The 19,681-nt window shown below is 38.6% G+C and overlaps 1 protein-coding gene across 2 annotated transcripts in view; it reads left to right on the top strand.

The window, feature by feature from the left end:
• sptbn4a (spectrin, beta, non-erythrocytic 4a) overlaps nucleotides 1–18,090 on the top strand; it is a 53,147-nt gene extending 35,057 nt beyond the window's left edge. For both annotated transcript variants that reach the window (XM_020047994.3, XM_029121269.2), the window contains 10 exons: nucleotides 36–277; nucleotides 1,725–1,863; nucleotides 4,185–4,269; nucleotides 4,665–4,891; nucleotides 5,485–6,944; nucleotides 7,119–7,182; nucleotides 7,318–7,565; nucleotides 7,949–8,119; nucleotides 8,275–8,317; nucleotides 10,949–18,090. In XM_020047994.3, coding sequence (XP_019903553.2) covers nucleotides 36–277; nucleotides 1,725–1,863; nucleotides 4,185–4,269; nucleotides 4,665–4,891; nucleotides 5,485–6,944; nucleotides 7,119–7,182; nucleotides 7,318–7,565; nucleotides 7,949–8,119; nucleotides 8,275–8,317; nucleotides 10,949–11,278 — 3,009 coding nt within the window. In that variant the 3' untranslated portion in view covers nucleotides 11,279–18,090. The remainder of the gene's footprint in view (nucleotides 1–35; nucleotides 278–1,724; nucleotides 1,864–4,184; nucleotides 4,270–4,664; nucleotides 4,892–5,484; nucleotides 6,945–7,118; nucleotides 7,183–7,317; nucleotides 7,566–7,948; nucleotides 8,120–8,274; nucleotides 8,318–10,948) is intronic.
• The last annotated feature ends 1,591 nt before the right edge of the window (nucleotides 18,091–19,681 follow it).

Here is a 19,681-nt window from a genome sequence, read left to right on the forward strand (position 1 = left end):
GTTTTGAAACAGACTTTTTCTTTGTGATAATCCAGGTGAGGCAGCTGCAGGAAAACGCTGCCCAGCTGAGGACTATCTATGCTGGAGAGAAGGCTGAGACTATCATGAACAAGGAGCAGGAAGTTATGTCAGCATGGAAGGAGCTGTTGGTTTCCTGTGAGGCCAGTCGTGTACAAGTTACCTCTGTGACAGACAAGGTGCAGTTCTTCTCTGTGGTGCGGGAGCATCTCATGTGGATGGAAGGCATCATGGGACAGATTGGAGGGGATGACCCCAGGTATGTAATGGAAGGACATTACTGAACTGAAGGCTAACTGTGTGAACTGCGTTAATCTCGTACCTCTGAATTAAATCCATGCTTTCATTTGCAGATGAAAAGGAGATGTATCTGTAATATACATATGTTATTTTCTGTTTTAGTAACTGCCTTCGCCTAATTTCTTTCTAGGTAAAACATTCCTATAAGGGTACATAAATTAGCATCAACGAATATAGTTGTTAACATCAACGAATGTTGGACAAAGGCAGTGCCTAGCCTTTTGGGGCCCCTAAGCAAAATTTGATTTGGGGGCCCCCTCTCCACTAGTGGCCCGGGGCTCACTAGCAGTCTAGGGCCCCCTAGCGGTCAGGGACCCTAACAACTGTTTATGTCGCTTATGCCCTGGACAAAGGCATAAAATCCTTAATTTACAAATGCAATCATTATTTACAAATGCATTGGCTAAAACTATGTATTGTCATTTGTTCATGTTGACAGTGAACACTAACGCATGTAATTTGTAGAAACAAGCAGTTACTGTACTGTAATTTGTTGATCTTGATACAGGGTGAGCATTCATGTAACAAGTTGTTTGCATTATATAATTCTTATGAATAGATTAATAACTTATATTCAAAAGATATTACAATTTGTTAATATGATTACAGTAGGGTAACCATTATTAATATGGTAGGCTAGATAATGATTAGTTTATCAATGATTATCATAGATAGATAACTATTATTATCTAGCCTATCAATAATGTTTACCCCACTGTATTCATATTAACTAATTGGATAATCTTATGAATAGTTTATATTACTTAGCCTATTGTTCATGCAAACAGCTTGCTACATGAATGGATGTCCTGTATCAAAATTAACAAATTAGAGTAGAAACTGTGTTCCTGCAAAAAACGACATGTCCTGTGTGAGTTTATGTCCTGTGTCAACATGAATACAATGGATATAGCTTATTGTAAGGTTTTTATTAAATGTGTAGAAATGTTACCTCTTTCTACATGTGTCATTAATCTCCCATTCAGTTTAGATTGGTTTTGTTAAATAAAGGAAAGATAGCCCTTTCAGCTATGCCATACCTCTTATCTCCCACTGTTCCTGCTCTGTCTATCAAAAGAACATGAAACATACAAGAAAATACTCTTGTATTTAAAAAGAAAATCTTATATTTAAAAGGAAAACACACTGCCAGACACTATTTAGGGTGTTTTTCAGTCTCCCTACATAATTGTAAATGATTGAAGGTATTTCAGACATAATTTGCTCCACAGCACATTTTCATAATTTAACAAATCAGACTAGTTGAGGATTTGGGCAGACATGTTTGGGAACAAGATTAGGATCAGCATGACATAGTGGGAAACCTTTTATGTGTCCTCTTCTTCTCTGAAATGTCCTTGGTGTGCTTACTTGTCTGACCCTGTTCAATGGGTTGCTTCCATCAGGGATTCGTCCTCTGCGGAGGAGATGATAAAACAGCATGGCGAGCTGAAAGCCAAGATGGATGGCCGAAGTAAGACCATACACCAATGTGTGGAGCTTGGAAAGATCCTGTTGGCCGCAGGCAACCCAGCAGCAGAGGAGGTCAGTATCACATGCAACCATAAACAACAACACATACCTGTACAACAAAACCACACTACACATTTCACTACATTTTACACTACACGTTCCACTAAATGTTACACTACACGTTATGCTAAACATTACACTAGACATTACACTACACTTTATACTGGACATTACACTACACATTATACTGGACATTACACTACACATTATAGTAGACATTACACTATACATTATACTAGACATTACACAATACATTACACTAGACATTAAACTAAACATTACACTAGATATTACGCTATACATTATACTAGATATTACACTACACATTATACTAGACATTACACTAAACATTACACAATACATTACACTAGACATTAAACTTAACATTACACTAGATATTACGCTATACATTATACTAGATATTACACTACACATTACACTAGATATTACACTACACATTACACTACAGATTATACTAGACATTACACTAGATATTACGCTACACATTATACTAGATATTACACTACACATACTAGACATTACACTAGATATTACACTACACATTATATTAGATACTACACTAGATATTACACTACACATTACACTAGATATTACACTAAACATTACATTAGATATTACACTACACATTATACTCAATATTACACTAAACATTACACTAGATATTACACTAGATATGACACTAGACATTGCACTAGATATTACATTAGATATTACACTAAACATTACACTAGACATGACACTAGGCATTACACTAGGCATTACACTAGATATTACACTAAACATTACACTAGACATGACACTAGGCATTACACTAGGCATTACACTAGGCATTACACTAGATATTACACTAGATATTACATTTTAGGCAGCAAAACCAATACTTTATTAATGTATTTTTTATTTAGAAAAATGCTGCAAACCTAAATGATTACCCAAATGAACAATGCATTTTGTGTATATTTGTCTTCGTTGATGTACATATTCACTTACGGTGCTCATGTAAGTTGGTGTATCACAAAATGTACAATGCCATATACACTCACCTAAAGGATTATTAGGAACACCATACTAATACTGTGTTTGACCCCCTTTCGCCTTCAGAACTGCCTTAATTCTACATGGTATTGATTCAACAAGTTGCTGAAAGCATTCTTTAGAAATGTTGGCCCATATTGATAGGATAGTATCTTGCAGTTGATGGAGATTTGTGGGATGCACATCCAGGGAATGAAGCTCCCGTTCCACCACATCCCAAAGATGCTCTATTGGGTTGAGATCTGGTGACTGTGGGTGCCATTTCAGTACAGTGAACTCATTGTCATGTTCAAGAAACCAATTTGAAATGATTCAAGCTTTATGACATGGTGCATTATCCTGCTGGAAGTAGCCATCAGAGGATGGGTACATGGTGGTCATAAAGGGATGGACATGGTCAGAAACAATGCTCAGGTAGGCCGTGGCATTTAAACAATGCCCAATTGGCACTATGGGGCCTAAAGTGTGCCAAGAAAACATCCCCCACACCATTACACCACCACCACCAGCCTGCACAGTGGTAACAAGGCATGATGGATCCATGTTCTCATTCTGTTTACGCCAAATTCTGACTCTACCATCTGAATGTCTCAACAGAAATCGAGACTCATCAGACCAGGCAACATTTTTCCAGTCTTCAACTGTCCAATTTTGGTGAGCTCGTGCAAATTGTAGCCACTTTTCCTATTTGTAGTGGAGATGAGTGGTACCCGGTGGGGTCTTTTGCTGTTGTAGCCCATCCGCCTCAAGGTTGTGTGTGTTGTGGCTTCACAAATGCTTTTCTGCATACCTCAGTTGTAACGAGTGGTTATTTCAGTCAAAGTTGCTCTTCTATCAGCTTGAATCGGTCGGCCCATTCTCCTCTGACCTCTAGCATCAACAAGGGATTTTCGCCCACAGGACTGCCGCATACTGGATGTTTTTCCCTTTTCACACCATTCTTTATAAACCCTAGAAATGGTTGAGCGTGAAAATCCCAGTAACTGAGCAGATTGTGAAATCTGGCACCAACAACCATGCCACGCTCAAAATTGCTTAAATCACCTTTCTTTCCCATTCTGACATTCAGTTTGGAGTTCAGGAGATTGTCTTTACCAGGACCACACCCCTAAATGCATTGAAGCAACAGCCATGTGATTGGTTGATTTGATAATTGCATTAATGAGAAATTGAACAGGTGTTCCTAATAATCCTTTAGGTGAGTGTATAATTCCCTGGTCAGGCTGACTTTAAATGTTTTGTATTCTATTTGCTGTGGTCTTGAATGCTCACCACAGATAAAGGAGAAGTTGGACGCACTCCTGGCCAAGCAAAAGGATCTCTCTGAGAGATGGGACAAACACCAGGAGGAGCTACAGCGCAGTGAGTGACTCACTTCACTGGCAGGCACCGTGGAGGGAGCACAAGCGGCTCTCAGACAGCACTGCAGACATTTTAAATATGGAAGGAAGGGAAGGCTTGTGCTACACTACTGGTTAGATTGAGCCTGATAGCAGACATATTCACACTGCATAGTTCTTGTTTTCACTATGAATATGTGTGTGTGTGTGCATGGGGTGGTGGATCAAGAATTGTTTTAATGTGATTAGATGACATTATAATGTCATGTCATATTAATGTCAGTGGGTGATATTTACTGTCACCCATGTTTACATGTTTTGAGTTTTGTTAAATGTTCAAAGACTGTTCTAACAAGTGTTATTAAATTGAGCACGCCTACAGTGCTTCTTATCTGCTTGTCATTTTCTTATATACAGAGAAGGATCAGTTCCAGTATGCCCAGGAGACAGTGAAGGCAGAGGCCTGGCTGAAGGCCAAGGAGCCCCTGATCACCTCCAGCTCAACATCCAGGGGAGCCGGGGTGGCAGGAGAGGCCCAGGCCCAGACCGACGAGGTGGAGCAGCTCATCCTCCGCCATGAGGCCTTCCGCAAAGCTGCAGCCACCTGGAAGGAACGTTTCAGCTCACTGAGACAGCTCTCAAATGTAAGCTCTTCATTAAACACAGACAGTCAGGCTGTACCACTGGTTTGTCATTGTTGGCACTGTCTGGTGGCAAAGCAGATTTACTTATGTTGTAATTAAGTATTTAACTCTTGGCCATAACGTAGTGGATAAATGGTAATGTTCTGTGCGTCTGGAATTAAGTCGATCCGTCGTAGTTTGTACTAAATTGCTAACACAGTCATGTTAACCACCATAGCCAGAATAACGGCAAAGAAGCTCCACATGTGCTCTTCTTGCAACATTCATTTAGATTCATCCATAAGAACTTTGCCTGGCTTAGATGTTTGCCTTTTCATCAGGAGACATTACAATACAATAGATTGCATCACAAAAAGTAAAAATAGTCTAAAAACCAGTTAAAATCTGCAGACCTGCATTTACAACATATCTAATTCATTTTGTTCGTTGTTAGTTTAGCTGTCTTTTACTTTGGAGCAAGTAGGGTGGGTGTGGGTGCAGTGCATTTCATCTTCATTAGGTGTCCTGTATGCAGTAAATATCCTACAGTAATCTAACTGCTCGGTTTTGCTGATACATTTTTGGTTAAAGCTCAATTCAATCTCTCCTTTCAGGCCGAGAAGCTAAGAGAAGAACAGAGCAGCAAGCCTGCCCCAACACCACTTTCTAGTCGGAGGATGTTCCCATCGTCTTGTCTCACTCCGACCGTTCCCCTTGCTACCTCAACTCTGCTGAGGCAGACGGTCCAGGTGCATATTGAGCCTAGGCCCAAGCAGACTAGTCTAGAAATATCTGCCTCTCTCTCCTCTCCAGTCCAAAGGCTGGGCTCCACCATGTCCAGCTACACCCCTGTCATGAATGGCTCCGGCTATCACGGACTGGACCATCAGAGCAGCAGTGGATTGGAGAGTTCCAACTACCCCGGGATGAATCCTCAGGCTGGTGGAGGTGTGGAGAGCAGCGTGAGTTATCTAGGAGCAAACCACCAGACTGGCTCCCCACCAGTGGATAGTTCTGGCTACCATGTACTAAGCCATCAAAGCAGTGGGAGTAGTCCAGGCTACCTACCTCAAAATCAAAGTAGTGGTGGCTCAGGCTACCTGTTGCAAAACCAAGGTAGTGGAGGAATGGGCAGTTCGGGCTACCTTGCGCAACATCAAGGTAGTGGAGGAATGGGCAGTTCAGGCTACCTTGCGCAGCATCAAGGTAGTGGAGGAATGGGCAGTTCAGGCTACCTTGCGCAAAACCAAGGTAGTGGAGGAATGGGCAGTTCAGGCTACCTTGCACAAAACCAAGGTAGTGGAGGAATGGGCAGTTCAGGCTACCTTGCGCAACATCAAGGTAGTGGAGGAATGGGCAGTTCAGGCTACCTTGCACAAAACCAAGGTAGTGGAGGAATGGGCAGTTCAGGCTACCTTGCGCAACATCAAGGTAGTGGTGGAATGGGCAGTTCAGGCTACCTTGCACAACTTCAGGGTAGTGGAGGAATGGGCAGTTCAGGCTACCTTGCGCAGCATCAAGGTAGTGGAGGAATGGGCAGTTCTGGATACCTGGCTCAAAGCGGTGGGGGTATGGGTAGTTCTAGCTATCTGCCTCAAAGCGGTGGGGTCATGGATCCCAAAATGGCATACGCATGGCAGCATCTGAAAGTGGACTTCATGCAGCCCAGGATCAACCATATCCACAAGGCTGTCAACCCCTTACTTGAGGCCAGCAGGGCACAGAGGGAACAGTTTGGAGACATCCCCATGGTGGACACGATCGGACCAGAGTCTGGCCTCGATCTCCTTCACGGCAGGCTCCAAAGGGATCCCCGTGGCAGCCGCTCTGACCCCCAGATGGACCACCTGAGGAGGGAGAGGGAGTACAAGCTGGGCCGGCAGACCTCTAGTGAACAGGAGATCCAGGCCAGACTGAACGAACTGCCACTGATCGTGCGTCAGGAACGCTACAGGCGCCGCCTCGAGAGGCAGTCCTCTAGTGAGCAGGAAGGCAGTGGGAAGGCAAGGACACCGAGGCAGGACGACTCCAGTGATATGGAGTCAGCCAAGGAAGGGTCCGACAAACGCTCAACGTGAGTCCAGAACTTTCTGGTCATAATCTCCTTATTGCTTTCTGATTGTGGCGACTCATTTCACAATATTAATGTGTGTGTGTGTGTGTGTGTGTGGTCAGCGCTGTCCACCATGTTCCAAAAGCTGATTATATTTCGTTTGGGTGAGTCACGGCAGAAACTGTGTCACTGCAGAGAGAAGAGGACCACCACTATGGCTGAGATTGTGGAGCAGGCCCAAGAGAGAGAAGCAGCACAAGTAGGTTATGTAATATTTTAAACAGTATTTTGACACATTTATATTTTATTTTGTAAAGGAAAGGGAGGAGTTTGTTAGGCCATACAGGCCAGTATCATTCAGGTGTCATGACACAAGTGTCTCCTGTCCGTTCAGGCCCGAGGGGAAACGTACCGGCCCACTAGCAGCCTATCAGCGCCCATTACCTATGAGCGCCCACGCGCCCGAGACCGCCCGAAACCACGCAGAAGACCCCGCCCAAAAGAGCCTGAGGAGAAGCGTCGCTCTCGCTCAGCTCCAGCCCAGAGTCCAGCGCAGCTCATGCCACCCTCACACACTGCCCATAACGAAGGCTTCCTGTATCGTAAACATGACTTTGAGGGTCAGCAGAAGAGTCCCAATAGGTGGGCTGTCTCGCAGTCCCGCACTGCATATATCACACACCACATCATACCATACCAATCAGGCAAGATTGGTATGGTATGTACTGTAGTTTGTGGCCTAGGGTGGTTCGGCGGTCTAATCCACTTCCTCCAGTAGATGTACTGCTGCCGTATGGGTTCAAATCTGGCTGCTCTTTCAGCAAAGATTTTCCTTGAACTTTCCACACTTTATCTGTCAATAAAGAATATATAATGAAAAGTTCACAAAACATTTACAACAATATACATGCAACATTCTATAAGTACACCATGATACACATTGCTAGTGCTATGAATTCCCTTAGGAAGAAAAAAACAAATGCCCATAAGTTGCCCAAAATATGGTTTGTTGTCTTGTTTTGCAGTAAATCCTGGGTGAACTTGTATTGCGTATTGTCTAAGGGAGAGATGACATTCTACAAGGACGCCAAGAGCACCACCACACCTTACAATGACGAAACTCCACTTGACCTGAGCGTCTGTATATGTGATAGCACCATAGGATACAAGAAGAAGAAAAATGTCTTCGTTATCAAGTATGGCTTGATGAAGAGGATATTTTTTTACTCCACCTTATTTTGGCATTTAATAATTTTCTCCATCTTTAACTTTTGAAATGTTTTTAATAGCCCTGACCTGAGGACAATTTTTGTACTTTGATTAACATTATCTCTCCTTTTTTCTCCAACAGGAAAAATGACGGCAATGACTATATTTTTCATGCAAAGGATGAGGTAAGAATACTATGATGGAAATCCACGTTTCATTTAGTTTTGTCTTTAATGTTTTACTGACATTATAGAACTAGGAGGGTCAACCCACTAAGCCAAGTTCCTCTATAGAAATTCCTATAGATTTCTATAGTCCTTTTCTTCCAGGGGTCTCCAACCTGTTGTTCACATACCTATAGTTTCAGGTGTCCGCTGAAAATTGTGATATACTAATCTCACAAATATTAGATGCCCCAAGCTCCCAGCCATTACCTAGTCAACAGTGATATTATCCCAACCTCAGTTCAGCCATTACTGTCTTGAAAAGGCAAATCCAACACATCTGGTTATGCATTTCAGCCAATATTGCCCCTGTCTGTGTTGTGTATTTGATAATTGCTACTGATAAATTGCTGCTTGGGTTGAAAGATACTAACAATGTAAAAATAGTGGGCCACTCCCACCTCTGACCTACACAATATTTGGGTCATCCCACGGGGCAAAAGCACTAAGTGTTAAGTGGGAGTAATTTGATTCAACTATTTACTTTATATAGTATTCCTTAATATGGGAAACCACCTTTCCACACAATGGTAACATCAGGGGGCAGTAGGAAACTCAATGACCAAACCATTAATTGCAGGATCATATTATACTCCTTAATCGGGGGAGACGCATTACTATTGAAAGAGCATCAACTGGGGTAAAATCCACATAATTTACAATTCCAGAAGACTGTCATTGGGGGATCGTTGCAAAAAATAACTGTTCATTACTTTATGATTCAAGGAGATTGCTGTGTTCATATCATTGTATCAACTCTCAACAGTAGCAAGACAAAACTGTTGAGAGTTTTAGAATTCAAGAAGATTGCTAAATGTATTTCCAGTTATCCAATAGATTCTTTAGAAGTAACTCTTTGGTTCTGTAAAAATATACAAACTATACACTATATACACAGATCAGCCATAACATTATGACCACCTGCCTAATAGGTCCTAGTAGGTCCCCCTTTTACCGCCAAAACTGCCCTGACCCGTTGAGGCATGGACTCCACTAGACCTCTGAAGGTGTGCTGTGGTATCTGGCACTAAGACGTCAGCAACAGATCCTTTAAGTCCTGTAAGTTGCGAGGCGGGGCCTCCATGGATCAGACCTGTTTGTCCCGCACATCCCATAGATTGGATTGAGATCTGGGAAATCCGGAGGCCAAGTCAACACCTTGAACTCGTTGTTGTGTTGCTCAAACCATTCCTGAACGTGGTGTAAAAGGAAAAGTGATTAATCAGACCAGGCCACCTTCTTCCATTGCTCCATGGTCCAGTTCTGATGCTCACATGCCCATTGTAGGTGCTTTCAGCAGTGGACAGGGGTCAGCATTGGCATCCTGTCTGGTCTGCGGCTACGTAGCCCCTTACGCAACAAACTGCAATGGACTGTGTGTTCTTACACCTTTCTATCAGTACCAGCATGACCTTTTTCAGCAATTCCAGCTATAGTGGCCAGCCTTCGCTCCCCACGTGCATCAATGAGCCTTGGTCGCTTTTCCTTCCTTGGACCACTTTTGATAGGTACTGACCACTGCAGACCGGGAACACCCCACAAGGGTTGCAGATTTGGAGATGCTCTGACACAGTCGTCTAGCCATCATAATTTGGCCCTTGTCAAAGTCGCTCAGATACTTATGTTTGCCCATTTTCCCTGCGTCTAACACATCAACTTTCAGGACATAATGTTCACTTGCTGCCAAATATATCACACCCACTGACAGGTGCCATGACAACAAGACTATCAGTGTTATTCACTTCAACTGTCAGTGGTCATGTTATGGCTGATCGGTGCATATTGGACATAGTGACAAGGGGAAGAGTTACAAATTAGAGGTGAATGTGACTATTTTAAAACTAAAAAAGAATTACATGCTTACAACATCACTTTAAAGTTGCCACAAGAGGGATTTTTGTAAATATTTGTCATAATAAATCTGCAGTAATTGTTCAATGAAGAAGTTTCACAATATTACTTGTCAGTGTTGTGATTGGTTGTGGTATTCGCCTGTTGATTTCTCCTTCCCACCAACCCCAATGTGTTAAATAAATAGTAATGCTGTTTTTATTTTCTGGTTTCTGTAACTCTACACAGTTTTCAATTTATGCGAGAAAACATGCACTAAATAGTTTAGGGAATCATGTTACTACCTAAATTATTGTGAAATAGATTTTCAATTAAAAATATTGTTTAAAAAGCTTTTCAATTAAATTATGAAAGCAAAGGTAAAATGTAATTGTGTGTGATATGGTGCAGTGGACGGTTGAATTATTTTTAATATAGCCGACTGCTCTTGTAATTCACCTATACTCCACGTGGGGGACTAATCCCATATTTATCACTTAAGTAAATCTTATGCAAGAAAAGGTTTAAGACCCCTGATTCAACGAGTTTGTTCTGGCCTCTGTGCTTTTGCTTTTTGTTTTGCTTGCTCTGTGATGTCCCGGCCGGGTAGCTGTAAAGCACTTGGTGACAATTGTTGATGTGAAAATGTCTTTAGAAAATATATTTGACTGATTGATTGGTTCATTAACTAAAAGTGCTGGTCCTGCTTTTAGATTTAGTGAAAACCCTAACAATTACCTGTCTCTGGGTAAACTTTTGTAGGAAGACCTGAAGGCTTGGGTCACCAGCATCACTACCAGTATAACTGAGCACGAGGAGATTGCCAAGTGGGACAAGCCCACCACCTCATCCACTGATCCTGACCGCTCGGAGAGGAAAGAGAAGTCTGAGGGTGATGCGGATGCCAGGTCAGAAAGGTCTGAGATGGGAGGAGAGGTGGAGGAGGAGGAGAGGTCAGAAAAAGAGAGGTCTGAGAAAGGAGAGCGGTCCGAGAAGACTGGAGAGGGCTCTGAGAAGGCAGAAACATCGGAAAGGGGTGAGAGGGCAGAGAGAGGGGCAGGAGGCTCCAGCACGTCAGGGAGGAGTAAATGATCCCTGATGGGTGGAGGAGTGGACTGCATCCAACCACCTAACCCTTCCATCCTAACCTTACCCTTCTACGCCAGACGATGGTGAGCAAGAGAAACGGAGGGAGATTGTGTACATTTCTGTGCATTTCTTCTCTCTTCTGTCTCTCTCTATGTATCTCTGTTTCTTCCTCTGTGACATCCTTGAGCCTTGGGTCCTTGGCCTGCATAATATTAACTGTGACAGATGGGTCTTTCAGCCCTTCCCCCAGACAAAATACATCAATGCTTGCATTGCATTGTGGCCCTTGCTGGTAGGTTGGAGGATGGCGGAAACAAACCAGCACCACCATGTGGTCACAGGTATTCTTCACAGTCACAACTCATTGATCATTTATCTCTCGGATTCACAGCATCTCTCAGTATATATAATATACCTATGACTGACTATATAATGCTCTGTCTAGAACAAACCAAGCAGTGGCGAATGAAATGTCTCAATATTTTGAAAAAGCTTTTTTCTGAAGCAATATACTTTTTTATTTCTTCTCTTTGTTTGAGAGAGAGACTGAAAAGAGACAGTTGCTTATGATTAATTCTATGATTGGTCACATTCATCATCAGCTTGTTTCTGGCGCAGGTCAGCAGCACCTTAAACACTTCCATTACATTTGTGTATACTCAGCATTATGACATTTCAAACCCACCTCATCGCTCTCTCTGAGTCAACTTATTGTGATGGAATGTTACCCACTTGTGTTAATAATTGAATTTAACAACATGTTTCTCTTTTGAACTTTTGAATTAATTGTACACAGGCTCATGCCATGTCAGGAGAGGGTTACCAACTCCAAGAGTCTATTCGAGAAGGCATTGTCTATCTTAACCCTCTTTTAGTGCCAGGCCTGTGTCTACATCCCACTTGCTAAACCAACCAACCATGGCATGATGTAGTATAGTGCAGCTTTTACTTTAATGCTTTCATGTTCTTTATGGTCTTGAGAAGTTCACCAGTTCTGGAATTAATTCTGCAGTTTATTTATTCCACCTAAAGGAAGGAAGTACTGGGTAAAATGATAACATTCTGGAATACTTCTAGCATCCTTAGGAAATGTCTTACAAGGTGGTAAGAAGGTATATTTTGGCAACATGGCAGAGAAAATTCTCTACATTACAATCCCCAACCAGTCACATGCTATTTGATCTGAGAAAAAATTAGAAGCGTTATAACCTCATTGCTGTTTTATTATATTAATGCAATATTTCATAGGAATTGTAATGGTTTCACTAGTGACAATACAGTAGTAACATTAACATTAGATGGACCGCAGAAAATATAAGAAACTACTACGCCCTCCCTGTTTTGTTTCATTCTGAGATTAAACAAACAGAAAAGTATTGTCAGTCAGAAGTGGATTTATGGAAAATTGTTCTGATCTAGTAATTAAATTGTACATATCTTTGTTTGTATACTAATAAATCCTATGCTCTAATAAACCGAGTACCATCAAATGAATTGGGTAAGAATAAAACATTTCTGTTAATTTGCACAAATATAATGGGGAAAAATACATCTGTCAATTACGATATTACTGTTTTGTTTATTCAATTTTAATTAAACAATATGCAAATTAGGAGTCACTATCAAAGGATAGTGCAAATACTGTATACCAATATCAAGTTCCATTTTAAAAGTGAAAAAAGTGCATATTGTCTATTTTGTTTAATTAATCACATGGGTTTGCTGTCAACTGTTTTGTCTATTAGCTGATCCTGTCGGCCAATTTAATTATCAGAACAGTCATGTGAGTAATAGGCCTTCACCACATTACTTGAACTGGTTAACTGGCTAAAATGATAAACAACTTGCTAGCTTAAATGCTAGTTTACAACAATCTAAAAAAGAATTTGCTTAAACCTCAGCCATGTTATTAATTATAAATATATATTAATAAGAAAATGAACGAAAACAAAGAAATTGATGGTTTAGTTGGTTTAGGACTGTACCCCTACAATATTAATCCTCAATAACCTGCCTAGTTTGACTGAATCTCTATATGGCATTCTGAACTTTACGTTTGGAATGGAATTTATTAATTATGTTTACATGTATCTTTTATCTTATTCCGTAATGCCCCATATTATGGGCCTACCAAATCAAATGTCACTGCTTAAATTGGTCATAACCAAGTTTGTATTAGTCATAACCAAATATGTAAAAACCTTGTCAAGCCTTATCCCCAAAAGACTGGAAACTAGTATATAGAAAAATGAATTAATTTCTCACTACAGACTATTGCATTTGACTCAGGAGGTAAATACTGGTGCTCATTGACTTTGGCATTAAAGTGTTATGACACAAGCAACAGTCTTTATTCTAACTGCAGCTTGATGATTAGACAGTTAAGTTATTGGTAAGACTTGAACATTTCATTATGTGTGTTATGTTTTCTTTAGGTTATGTGTTGTAGGTTTATAGCCAACTGTTTTTAAGTAGCTTTTTCCCCAAGAATTGAGCCTTTCATTACAATACATATTTATTTGATAAAGCCTGCATCATACTGTGTGTCTAAGAAATTGCTGTCTTTCTTAAATGATAATCACCTAAAAAGTATTTTTTTAGCATTTATTTCCCAGAGTCTCTAAATGCCCTTTAAATGCTAAGTCTGATTGTGTGGGCATTAGGAAAGAAAACACTGCCCTGATTGGCTGAATGGCCTAGAGTAGAGCAGCGGTTCCCAACCTCTTATAGTTACTGTAATACCAACAGAATTTTGCTCAGCCAAGAGAACCCAATCATGTGCATTTTACCAGAAAGCCTAAGGTTTCGTTTGTCTTCTGAAGTACCCATTTGGTACTATTAGGAGTCCCAATACCCCTGGTTAGGAATCAGTGTTCTAGAGCCCACCTGCTTACGCAAATGAATGGTCTGTGTTTTAACCAGATCAGACTGAGCCACAAGTTCTATTCCACCTGGACAGTTCAAAATTCTAGCTAGTTGTTTCTTGATTGCCCCTTGAAAAAATAGAGGCCATCTCCCATAGAATTACAAATTATATGCTTATAATTTGTTCGTTCTATTTTTACATTCTTCACATTAACACAACAACACCTACACAACAAATAGATTTAAACATTTATATCTACTGAATATAAAGAAATACTACACTACCAACTTAACAGAAATACGAAAAATCCAAATACCCGCACGTAGTACTACTATCTACTACTATCTACTAAACACTCAGAAGAAATACAATACCTGATAAACACATAAATTCTGTAATACATAAAAACACACAGAAACAAGGTAAATTAACACTCCTAAAATGATGTCTAGTGTTGTTTTTTTTTTGTGTGTCTTTGATGATAGTATGACAATATAACAATGATATCTGTATCTTGCTGCTATGACATTTTCTCAATGTAAATCTACTTAACTGATGCAAAATGTACACAAACACTGGTTTTTGGTTGACACAAAGTTGTTAAGTCAAGAGTTTTTGAAAAAGTAATCATCCACCAACCTCCAAAGATCACTAGATAGATGTAGCCACTCAATGATTTAATACATCAGATTCAGATTTAGTTGAGATTCCTGTTGGCAATTTTACTCAGAAGTAGAATTTATAAATATGTACGTACATACATTTTATTTGGCAAATAAGGTTCTGGACAAGGGTAAATTCTCTTGATTTTGATTGGGTATACATACTGTCATTATACACCTCATACATAATCATGTGTTAGCATAGACAAAGATTTGATTCCTGAACTTAATACATATGACCAACGTTTGTGCTCCATGCTGCAATCTCCACTTATTAATGACTGTGCATTTATAACATGGAGCAAAATGTCAAGTGGCATGACTGGTTATGTCAGGTGTCATGATGACACACTTTTATATCGGTAGGCATAGCAATTTGCCTATCAAGGCAAATTTGCTGAAGGCATAATGATACTTATGCATACACCTTCAACTAAAGCATTCCCTGTATTTAACCAAGTCATTTGTTTAATTTTTTTATAAGAAGATAAATACTGACAATGTCTTCCACCTTGTAGTATTCATGAGGCCATCTTGGTGTATAGTAAATTGAACCACATAGCTCTGACAAAAGAACGGATAGACAACAATTGAAGGGCTGGTCTTTAAAAACAATTGCGTTTTCTGTTTAGAGGGTCTGTGTATTATTTGTTCATTGGTTTATTCCTTCATATTAGGATTTAGAGAAACAGGAATTATCTGTAAATGTTTGTTTTGTTTGATTACATTTTTTGTAAAAACAATAATGTTTTTTTCTAACACACCTCTTTATTTATTTTTTAGGTGTTGAATAAGAGAAAACAAATAACAACCAAATATTCACTATTTTTCTTTTTCTATTTATATTGAACTCCAATCAGGAAGTGGAAAAACAAGAATGGATAATCTAAGGTTTGCTTTTAGAAAGTTATGAGTGATAATTGGGTATACATTTGGTCTCCATATTGGTTTAAAAAAGGAAGCAGATAATATATCTTGTTTTTCATTATTATTATTTTATATTGTTTTGTTCATTCATACCTAAAAGTAGACACTCCTATTAAAATATTAATGATACATAGATAGGGGAGTTTTTTGTTTACAATCTGTGCTAAACTGTAACTGTACAGTCAGCAGCACAGAGAAAGTGAATAAAGTTGTCTTACATTAAGGTTAGATGGTTTAACAGTAGTACTGGTGCTCACAACGTTTTTGTCTACTGAATAGCTAGCAAGCTCATTAGCTAGCACCACCTAGCTATTGTCTATAGTCATTACATCTTTACGTTTTTACAAGAAGTACATTATTTACATAAACTGCTACAAAATTAAACTGCCCAGAAACAAGTACATTGGGTCTAATAGAGAAAACTCATGGAGAAAACACATGCGGCATGTACCTTGGCTCTGAAAAGTATTCACCCCCTTTCTACATTTTATTCTGTTAAAATATGAAATCAAAATGGATTTAATTAAACGGGGTGAATACTTTTGAGAGCCACGGTAATTGTTGCATTAGCAAGTTACTTTTTGTAGGCAACTTATCTTGCTAGACTATATAGCTGGCTTGTGACTTTTGACTTATAAACAATGAAATGCAGTCGTTGTTAAAAGTAACCCATCTAAGTATTTTCTACAGGTTTTTTTTTTTTCTTGCTTTACTGCTATTTTTTATTTTTATACCATGGGACGAAAGCAATATGTTTGAATATAATTTTTTGGGTGTACTTGAGTTGAACGTGTCAACTATCACATTCAAAGTATATAATAATTGGCCTGAATGCTGAACTGCAAACATATGCATTATATTTTCATATCATTGACATTAGTGATGTAGTGTTTAAAAAGTTTACAATTATTAGCTTGTAAAGAAATTACTTCCCTGGTCATGGTTGTTAAATAGAAGTGTATTCTATTTAAAATGTAATAAAAAAAAATATTTCTTCTGGTGACTATTGTAATTCTGTTACTTGAGGGGAAATAATCAATACTTCACAAATTTCCCCAGATGTAAGTTCATCATTTTAAAAATATGTATATTTCTAGAGGTGAAAATAATTAAATATTAAAGACATATATTGAGTATGCTATTTTAAAAGACATATTTCCCCCCTATTTTGTTTACAAAAAATATATTTAATGTGTTCTTCTCAAAGGAAAGATTTGGTACAGTAAATGTTAATATTACATTTGTTGTGTACTTTTTGGTATAAAGAAAACAAAAGATAATAGTACACAAAATATTTTATTATCTGATTCCTTTTTTATAAACAATTTCAAGACCATGAACAAAATAAAAAACACTATATCCAATTTTCTTTCATAACATTGTAAAACCAAACACCTGAAATTCGAAATTCGTATTTTCCACTTTCTATTGCAAATGAAATAAACAAAAAAGTTGAGATTGTTTCATCATTATTTGTTTTCTGTTATTCAACACCTAATATGAAAATGTTAAATAAGAACAATAAAGGAGACATTTCCTCTTTTGTGACTTCCTATTTTGAATGAACCAATGAATGAAATTAAACATGTAACTTAGAGTTAATGATGCTTCAGATCAGTATGCTTGAAAACTTTACTTTTATGTTCAGTGTGTTGTTGCAACATTTAAAATAAAATTAAGTCTGATAAAGTTTTTTTATATTTGGATGTTCTGGATTCTTACCAATTGCTGTTAAGCCAAACATTCCAAATCCTGATGTGTTCTGTATCAGGGTAGGATGGACAAAAGACAAAACATTCTATTTTTTCAAATGTTCAAGATAATTTTAAAGATAAAAATTGGAATAAAAAAATAATAAAAAAATACAAATCTTGAACAATTGAAAAATTATTTGATATAAAAATAATTAATTTTAAGGGAAACATATTTACGGTTTAATAGCTATTGACAAAAGAACTGAATAGCCAATGAAAATCCAATATAAAAGTTATCTTGCTAAATTTTGATGCTGTATTCTGTAGCCCCCTTATAGCTGATTTTTCAAAGGCTGAAGTTCATCAGAGCTACTGGCAAATTTCACGAGAGGCGCAATGTGGAAAATAAAAATTCATGCAACTTTTTTTTTGCACTAAAGCACTGCCCCATTGCACTGTTTAAAATGCTAGTGGTGACGCAGGGTTCTATAAGAAATATACATGTATACAGTATTGCACAAAGTCTGCACAAGTCAATGTATGTCTTTTAAGAATGTACATTTTAATTCTGATTTGTTTAATAAATAGACTGAAGTAACATCTGCCAATATCTGTCTGTTGAAATATGAAATATTGTATTGTCTCATAAACTCTGTTCATCCCTTATTCTTGGCATTGTCTTTTTTTATTATTGTATACTGTTTGAGTTGCACTCAATTACATGAATCCCATTATTTGCAATATTAGCTTACAAATTCTAAATGGCCACTATACTGTATAAGATATGGCATCATTATTTAATGAGATGTTCTCATTAAATATGTGGCAAACTGTGACTTCCCTAGCATGCACACTGCCCGCTCGGGCAGGGCGTATCTTCTTAATTTATGCCAGTAACAACCAGTCAGCCAGTATAGGGGAAATATCAGTCTTCGCAAATATTAATAAGTATTTAGAAATTTGCGTGACTAAATTTTTTTTTTTTTAAATGAATAAAAAATATATTTGTTATGCACACGTGATCGCAATGAAATCTGAAAACTTCCATGCATCCATTTTTAGAATGATATCTTTGTATGAAGCCAGAGAATCAGAATAGTGGGGAAACCAGACACTGCAATTATAAGTTTATCATAAAAAAAAATTTGCTACCGGGTAAGTCTTTAGCTAGTTGTGATGTGCAGTTTGCGAACAATTTGTTAGTTTTGAACGTCCTTTTTTCTAGTGACTCATTCAATTGTATCCTATCGAACATTTGACAGCGGATTACTACAACATGGTCACTTGCTTCATACCCAGTCCTCCAGCTCAGTTCTCCAATCAACTTCTATGTGCATTCGCAGAGAAAATAGATCAAGGCAGGAACATCATTAAGACATGTTTCTAACTGATAATTGAATGCAGACTATAATAATTCATATAGTTAGTTTATAACTGATGCCATGAAAAAAAAAGATGAATACAAGCACGGACCTGCTGCCTTTGCCTCAGTAAAAAGACTTGCGAACGACTGACTCAGTCAGTTTTATTGTTCAATTGAACGGCTGTTTCGTTCATTTGAACGACTGGCAGCAGAATTCTACCCAACCACGGAAAACGCTGTTAGTTTTACTATTGCAATGAAAAATAGATTAAGACAGTACCATTATAAAGACATGTTTGTAACAGAGAAGGCTGTAGGCATTATTGACTCAAATGAATCAAACTTTTACTGAATGACTCGACAAGATCCGAGTCAGTGGAAAGAGTCGAACTTCCCATCACTATTATCTAGCGAGTAGAAAAGAGAAGGGACTTCAAGATGCAGAGAGGATCTGCCCTGCCATTGGTAGTCGCCGAACTTCGTCACTGCCCGCTCGCTGGAAATTAGCATAAAGTAGAACATTTGTCAACTGTCACTGGGAGATTTTGTTTCAGAGAGTAGCTCCACATGGTCACAGTGATTTGCTGGCTCTCGTTGGAAATGAATTGGAGCGTGCCTCTTTGTAGCGCTAGCGAGCGTACAGTGTGTACTTACGGTTAGGATCTGTCAACAAAACATAACATTACCAGCCTTGCTTCTCTGTACGCTAGCTTGACCTGTAACAAAGTTACATAAAAAAAAATAGAAAAAGTTATCTAACGCAACATATATCATCTTGAAACATTAGGTATTTTCTTCTGAAACAATATATTTTCTTGGAGGATAAATATTGTTCTATTTTCTACCAAAATAAATGTTGTCTCTGAGAAGAGACAAGTTATCGTCTGTGCACTT

This window comes from Esox lucius, chromosome 7 (genome assembly GCF_011004845.1).
Source record: "Esox lucius isolate fEsoLuc1 chromosome 7, fEsoLuc1.pri, whole genome shotgun sequence".
NCBI lineage: Eukaryota > Metazoa > Chordata > Actinopteri > Esociformes > Esocidae > Esox > Esox lucius.